Source organism: Numida meleagris, chromosome 13 (genome assembly GCF_002078875.1).
Source record: "Numida meleagris isolate 19003 breed g44 Domestic line chromosome 13, NumMel1.0, whole genome shotgun sequence".
Classification (NCBI taxonomy): Eukaryota; Metazoa; Chordata; class Aves; order Galliformes; family Numididae; genus Numida; species Numida meleagris.
In genome coordinates, this window is record NC_034421.1 from 4,399,356 (window position 1) to 4,407,126 (window position 7,771).

Sequence of the window (7,771 nt, forward strand, 5' to 3'; positions counted from 1 at the left end):
CTGCGCGACGCCATCTTGAGAGCGGCGGCGCCGCCGCCATGTTGGGGGCGATGGCTTTCTCCTCAGAAAGGAGAGTTGCTGGGCGTTTATGCAATTAACCTGGGCTTTGATGAGCTGAACCTTCCCCCTGTGGCAACAGGTGCGGGAGATGAGCTTCACGTGCACTGGGGGCCATGCAGAAGGCACCCATAGCTGCTGTGGGTGCAGCCGTTGCGAGTAGCAGCACCCGTGGCAGCAGTGGCTCAGCACTCTTGCTGTCAGCTCCCAGACCTCAAGTACAGACAGGACTGGAGTGCTGGAATTTCCAGTTACGTGCGTGCTTTGGGAATTTTGTTCATAGAAAACGTGTCCCAAAGATGACCCACAAGGGAAGATGAATAGGTAGCTGCTTTCTTCCTCTTTGATTGTTGCCATTTAAGGCCATGAACAACATTAGGGATAGGCTAGATTAGGGTTTAGGCTTGGAAATACTAAGTGCCTGAAGTCTCGGTTACCTGTTTTGCTTCCAGGCCTGAGAACAGGATCTTTATGTGGAAAAGAACACCTCTCTTAGCCCTGAGGTGTGGGACAACTTCAATAAGAGTATCAATACTTGCTTTTCTGTCGTGTTTCGGTTGCACAGAAGTTAATGACAAATTCAGTCTGGAGGCCCTTCAGTCCGGACTGACTTGTTTGACATCTAGACAGAATACCAACCTACCATGCTTGCAGTCAGCAGGGAAAGCTGAGACCAGGGTGGAGAAGACTTGCATTTCCAGTGCAAACGTAAATAAGATCATAAGCAAAGCCCATGAGCAGAGTTGAAGCCCTGCCCAGCGCCAGGTCGGCCAGAGCAGCCAGCGTGAGGACTACCCATGGTTCCCTCCAGTCCTGGACCAGACAGCAGTTGCCAACCCCAAATAAAAGCTAGGAGCTGAGACAGGTTACAGAACCTCCTCTGGAGAAACCGCACTTGCAGCGGTTGTAAGAGGAGCTGAGCTCAGTCTGACGACCCACCAAGCAAGCAAGCAATGTGGCAGTGTAGATAAGGCATGAGGCTGAACACAAGGCAGCAGCAGTACATCAGATGGGCTGTAAAGGAGGAAGGAAACAAACAGCTACTCCGAATGCTGGCATTTCTCTTGATGGTCGCTGGGAAGTTGTCAGCGGGTGAGTGCAGAAACCTTCCTTGCTGCTCTTTAGTTCAGGAACACTCTTCCCACCGCTGGCACATGGGAAACTCCTGTGAAAATGGCATCAGTTCAGTGCTGGTCTGTCTCCTGGCAGACTTTGATCATGGTATGACTCACAGTTTTCCTAGTCCAAAGAAGGCAGGCGCATACCATGCTGTCCCGGTCCAGGAGGGCAAACAAACAAATCTGGTGCTAGTATCAAGATATTGTGTTCTGTACAACATCTCTTAACAGTTCATGGCCGGACAGACCTGGTGATTTGTTGTTTTTTTTTTTTTCCTGGGAAACTCTTGAGTCATTTCTCTCCTGTGGTTCTTCTTAACACTGATAAAGTTTGAACATCTCATCTTTTTGTCAGCATAACGAAAGCTTGGTGGTCAGAGTGCTTTGTATGCTTGGGCAAACTGCTGTCTCCACTGCTGTAAGTGGTTTTCAGTGCTTGATACGATTTAATACAGTAAGGCCTGCTAAAGTAGATTACAGATGGGTATAATACAAGCCAGGGCAGGCTTGAGGTCAGCATTCCCTCTGCAAAGACCAACTTCAAAGAGCAGGACTCCTCCTCCTCCTCCAGCCACTGTCTCATCCATGAACCGACACCACGAAAAGCCCGTTTTCTGAAACTGTCACTTTGTGCCCTCAGAGGGGACTTCCATGAGGAAACCAGTTGTGTTTGAACATCCTCAGACTTCTTGGGACATTTGCACACTGCCAGTGTCCTCTAACAAGAGGACAGGACCCCCCCGAACTAGGGGCCATTTTTGGTCAGTGCTCCCTGACAAAGCTTGAGACAGCCGCACAAGGAGGCCCTTCAGGGCTAAATCCTGGGAGCCGCAACCGTCTCCTTTGCCAAGGACATCACTAATTCCTGGCGGTGGCTTGATTCCGTAAGCGGCTCAGCGAGGTGACTTTCCAGGTCACCAGCTAATTGCAGGTAAAGTGCCAGCGACTGTCTCCAGCAGGAGCAAAAGTTGGGAGCTCTGAGGGAAGAAAAGGAACAAAACATGTTTGCTCAGCTCCATTCAGCTGAGCCAGTTCCCCCTGGGCAGTAAAAGGGAGGCAAGAAAGGGCTGGGTGGTTTGCAACAGTCTATGGCTGATCCCAGCCATCCCTGCAGCCAAAGAACTCCCAGCACATCACAGCCAAAATGTGGAGAAGCTATGGTTAAAAAAAATCCCCCATCCCCAGTGCTTGTCGTTGCTGAGAGGAAACCACCTGGCTCCCCTCCGCTTGCCGGAGTCGGGAGCAGTGAGTAATGCTTGCAGGCTTCCCTGCCCAGCACCACATTCTTTTCTCCAGCATGTAATGGCCCAAAGGAGGCATAAAGCGAGCCTTGCTGGAGCAGCCTGCAGAGTAGCTGTGCACGCTACAGCCTCATGCCGGAGAAGGAAGGGGTGGGAAGGGCTGCAAAATGCTCAGCCTCATTTTACTGGGGGGCTGATCGCCCGGAGCAGCGAGAGATAGGAAGAAAGGAAAAAAGAAAAACCCATGAAGTGTTAACTGAAAGCCTTGCTTTCTGCTCTTTGAAGCATGCAGAATCAGCTCAGCTCCCCTGCCCATTACTCTCCCTCTCCCTGCACCCTCTGCTCTCAACCCTAGGCGCTTTGCAGCTCCTTGCCTTGCTGCCACCACCCTCTCTGCAGTTCTTTGTGTCTCAGCACATTTTTCCATAGCAGTCAGTGGTTGTTCCAGGGAGGATCGAAGGCAGGAGAGCAGACGTGCGGGCTGGCGCCCCATTTCCCTGCCGCCATCTCCTCTCGCCTCCTGGCCTTTTTCCTGCCCCACTCCCATCAGCTCCCTCCCCAGCGGCTGCTGTTGCCTCCTCCTCACCCTGCTTCCCCAAGACCCCGGGTTATAAGCCCAGTTTGGGCCCCTCCCCAACCAGTTACACCTTGCTCCCTGCAAACCAGTGCTTCCAGTAACTCATCTGCCTGGCCCAGTGTCTGCACCTACAGCTCTGCCAGGCTCTTGCTGCACTAGTGCAGCCAGAAGGAAGGCTGGGGAGACAAAAGGAAGAAACCAGCAGGTCCACCCTGAGCACAGTGTGACGCTGGAACACGATGAGGCCAGGCAGAGGATTAAAAGAACCCATGGAGCTTGTTCCCTGCCTTTCATCTGCTGTGAGCGTGACACAGTCACAGCCATTAGCTCTTCAAAGCCAGGCAGGTCGGAGGAGCCTTGGGAAGCCAGCATGCCCACGAGCAAGGCTGCGAGGTCCTGTCTGCCTAGGCTGGCAATGCAAAGCATCACCTGGCTTTGCTCTTCCTAGGCCCTGACCCTGCAGCCATGTCACCACGCCAGTGAGAGCTTCCTCTCCACACCCTTTCCCAGCCCCACCCCTGCAGTGATGTGTAACAGCCCTGTGGCCCTGCTCTCAGAAGTCCGTATCATCCACTTCACTGAAGACTTTCTCTTGCCTCCACCTGAGGAGCTGCTCCACCCAGCAGGCAGCTTGCCAGAGCACAAGTCTCCCACTCTCAGCCCAGGCCTCCCTCCTTCCCGGGATGAAGCAAAGGCAGAGCAAGTTGCTTGGCAGGAGATACCTGAAACTGGAGGACAGTGGCCACAAGCTGAGACACTTGGCAGAGGCACAAGAAACTGCCCCATGTCATAAACCAGCTGCTCCTTGGTAACACCACCACCCCATCGCTTTCAGGTCACACAGCAGAGCAAGGGAGGGTCACGGGAGGCAGCACAGCTGCAGCCCCCTCCAGCCCAACTCTTTCCCTGAGCTCAGCCCACCCTCATTCAACAGCTCCCTCCAGAACACACTGGCAGCAGCTAGGGACAGCCTTGGAGCCAAACTCCTGCAAGCTAGGGGAGAGCTGGGCTTGGCAAATATCATCAGGAGTTATCCAGCTTGTGCACCAGACAGCACCACCATGCACCCCAATGAGATAGCTGATCCATGCAGGCTGGCAAGGCTAGATGAGAGCAGGTAACAACCGTCAAAGTAGCAGCATAGAAATAAAAACCAACACCAGTCAAGCCTCTATTGTGTGCACTTTTATTTGAACTGGTCTTAAGTCAGTGTACAGGTAGCCCCTCCCTCCCCCACATACTGGCACTTTACTCCTAGACTGTGGGGGACTGTAAAGCCTTCATTCACATCTATCACTGGGGAACACAGCCCGCTTGCTTGACAAATCAAAAAGGATCAAGTGTGTTTTGTTTTTAAGGCGGCAGATACAAAAAGACACTTGTTGGGTTACATAATTTACAGACAAGCAATTATCATCTAACACCAGTAATTGGTACCGGCTCCTCCCAGCTGGGCTGTTGCCTTCACAGAGGCGAGTAACTTCCTGTAACAATGCATTATAACAATATTTGGAATGACTATTAAAAAAGAAACAAATGTACAATCAAAGTCCTCAGATGCATTGTAGAACTTTGGGGGCGTTCGCTCCAACATGTTTCATTTTAAGACTGCTGCTGACACCTTCACCATTCCAGTTTTTTAATCCTGAGTCAAGCGCCAAAAGAAAAAAACAAATAAAGCCATGCCAATCTCGTCTTGTTTTATGCGCATTTATGGGTTTCATTTCATCACGAGGGTGTGGGTGTTGGTAACAGTCCGGTTTAGAAGCATTTGCGGTGGACAATGGAGGGTCCGGATTCATCATACTCCTGCTTGCTGATCCACATCTGCTGGAAGGTGGACAGAGAGGCCAGGATAGAGCCTCCAATCCAGACAGAGTACTTGCGCTCAGGTGGGGCAATGATCTGTGGGAGAGAACAACCGGTCAGATGCAGCGATGGTACACGCCTCCCACACACAACCCTGCAGCACACTGCTACCTAATTCCTTTATCCTGCCTTGGCCAAGACACTCCGGAGCCTAAGCAGGCTTAAGGCACAGCCTCACACAGAACACCCTCCTCCCCCACTCACAGCCAGCACTTAAGAGTAATCTCATTACTCACATGGCTGAGTGGCTGCCACCCTGCCCAGAGCAAGGCCAGAAGGCTCCACCACTAAGACAAAGCAGTTTCTATCTTCTGTAGTAGTTTAGTTCAGCCTCCTCCACCCACTCCGCATTAAGAGGCGAGCTAGGAAGAGCCCAGGGCTCCAGCCTACCTTGATTTTCATTGTGCTAGGTGCCAGGGCTGTGATCTCCTTCTGCATCCTGTCAGCAATGCCAGGGTACATTGTGGTACCACCAGACAGCACTGTGTTGGCATACAGGTCCTTACGGATATCCACATCACACTTCATGATTGAGTTGAAGGTAGTTTCATGGATACCACAGGACTCCATACCTGGGAGCAAAAAGCAGTGTCAAGTTAGTAAAGGGCTCAGGAACAAGAAAGCCAGAGGACCTACTACTATGGGAACAAAGAGAATCCAGAACCCCGTAGTGGGAAGCACCACAGGCAAAGCCATGGCTGACAGGCTCAGCTTCCTGTTCTGCTGACCTAGGTCCCTTAAACATGCTCAGACTGAGGAAGAGTATGACTACACAGCGGGATCAGACAGGCTTGCTATGGGCCAGCAGTATTATCGCAGCACACCAGTCTCTAAGTCACTCTAGGGAAAGGGGCATGGGATCTTCTAGACAGAGTTGGACTTACCCAAGAAAGATGGCTGGAAGAGGGCCTCAGGGCACCTGAACCTCTCATTGCCAATGGTGATGACCTGACCATCAGGGAGTTCATAGCTCTTCTCCAGGGAAGAGCTAGAGGCAGCTGTAGCCATCTCCTGCTCGAAATCCAGTGCGACATAGCACAGCTTCTCCTTGATATCACGCACAATTTCTCTCTCAGCTGTGGTGGTGAAGCTGTAGCCTCTCTCTGTCAGGATCTTCATGAGGTAGTCCGTCAGGTCACGGCCAGCCAGATCCAGACGGAGGATGGCATGGGGGAGGGCATAGCCTTCATAGATGGGCACAGTGTGGGTAACACCATCACCAGAGTCCATCACAATACCAGTGGTACGACCAGAGGCATACAGGGACAGCACAGCCTGGATGGCTACATACATGGCTGGGGTGTTGAAGGTCTCGAACATGATCTAGAGAGATAAGGAAGCACTGAGTCAGACAGAATAAACCACGGTTCTCATTGCATGCCTACATCAGTCCATGCACATGGTTTTACACTTGCCCCTAGATAAGAGGCTTCTTTGCTCCTCCAGGAGGAGCTATCAGTGCTTATCTCACTTGGCTTCCACCCACACCTGCCAGGTCAGAGCCTGAGCAAGGACACTGCTACCAGAGGCCCATCCACATGACACAGCAAGGAACGAAACAAAGGCCAAGAAGCTACAGTAGAGTCACTCAAGGCTGGTAAATGGATTAGTGTCTAGTCAGAAACAGCAGTTAGACAAGTTGCTAGTTCAGTCTCAGAGAAAGCCAGCTTAGAGCAAACAAAACCTGTCAAGGTCCAGCAAAGAGGAGACTCAGGTCAGGAAAGGAAAACCCTGTAAAGACGGCAAAAAGGGAGAACAGTGGTGAAGGCAGACAGAGGACAACGTGGAAGAGGAAAGCTGGCCTGCAGCAGTACCTGCTGTAGCTCCAAGCCTAAGAGTTTTACACACCTGTGTCATCTTCTCTCTGTTGGCTTTGGGGTTCAGGGGAGCCTCTGTGAGCAGCACGGGGTGCTCCTCAGGGGCTACTCTCAGCTCATTGTAGAAAGTGTGGTGCCAGATCTTCTCCATATCATCCCAGTTGGTGACAATACCGTGTTCAATGGGGTACTTCAGGGTCAGGATACCTCTTTTGCTCTGGGCTTCATCACCAACATAGCTGTCTTTCTGACCCATACCAACCATCACTCCCTGCACAACAAAGAAAAAGCATGAAGTTTAACTGAAGGACAAGCTTTAGTGGATGAATTAAGTTTTTTTTCCAGAAGCCACATCTTTTAACTACTAACCCCCTACTGCATCAGGGAAGGAACTGAGCCACTGCTCTAACACAGGATGCTCTGCAGGAGACTGTATACTCAACCAGTTACCGTTACAGGGCAGAAGCCTCTGATATCATATACAAAAATAAAAGAGCTTCTTGAGGCTTAACGCCTTCAGCAGAACCGCTCCCCTGAACACTCCTCTCCATTGTCTGGATGCAGCACCCCAGCCATTGCTGTACCTGATGTCTGGGGCGACCCACGATGGATGGGAACACAGCACGGGGGGCATCGTCCCCGGCGAAACCGGCCTTGCACATACCGGAGCCATTGTCAACAACGAGCGCAGCAATATCATCATCCATGGCTGGCTACGGAAGGAGGAAAAGCAGAAGAGGACGTAAGCACCGCTGGTCACACAGCAGAAGCGGAACCCCACCCTGCCTCGATCCCCTGAAGGCGGTCGTCCCCCCGAAGATAACCGTCCCGAGGTCGCGGAGGGAGAAAGGAATGCCAGCGCAGCGATACACGAAGGCCTTCCCCACCCATTTCCTTCCTGCCGGCGCCGCACCGCTTCGCCCCGCGCCCGCTAGAGGGGGGTGCGGCGCCTCCCAGATTTCGGCGCTGCACAGATTTGGGACAAAGGAAGTCCCTGCGCCCGCTCGCTCGATTACCATAAAAGGCAATGGCTGCGGCTCGCCGCGCCTCGACAGCCGCCGGCGCTCGGGGGCCGCCGCGCCCCTCCCCCGA

The 7,771-nt window shown here is 52.4% G+C and overlaps 1 protein-coding gene across 1 annotated transcript in view; it reads right to left on the minus strand.

The window, feature by feature from the left end:
* Positions 4,163-7,771, minus strand: part of ACTB (actin beta) — a 14,445-nt gene continuing 10,836 nt past the window's right edge. The window contains exons 3-7 of the mRNA XM_021412285.1: positions 7,264-7,392; positions 6,711-6,950; positions 5,747-6,185; positions 5,253-5,434; positions 4,163-4,898 (exon numbers count right to left, since the gene is read on the minus strand). Coding sequence (XP_021267960.1) covers positions 4,755-4,898; positions 5,253-5,434; positions 5,747-6,185; positions 6,711-6,950; positions 7,264-7,386 — 1,128 coding nt within the window. The 5' untranslated portion in view covers positions 7,387-7,392 and the 3' untranslated portion in view covers positions 4,163-4,754. The remainder of the gene's footprint in view (positions 4,899-5,252; positions 5,435-5,746; positions 6,186-6,710; positions 6,951-7,263; positions 7,393-7,771) is intronic.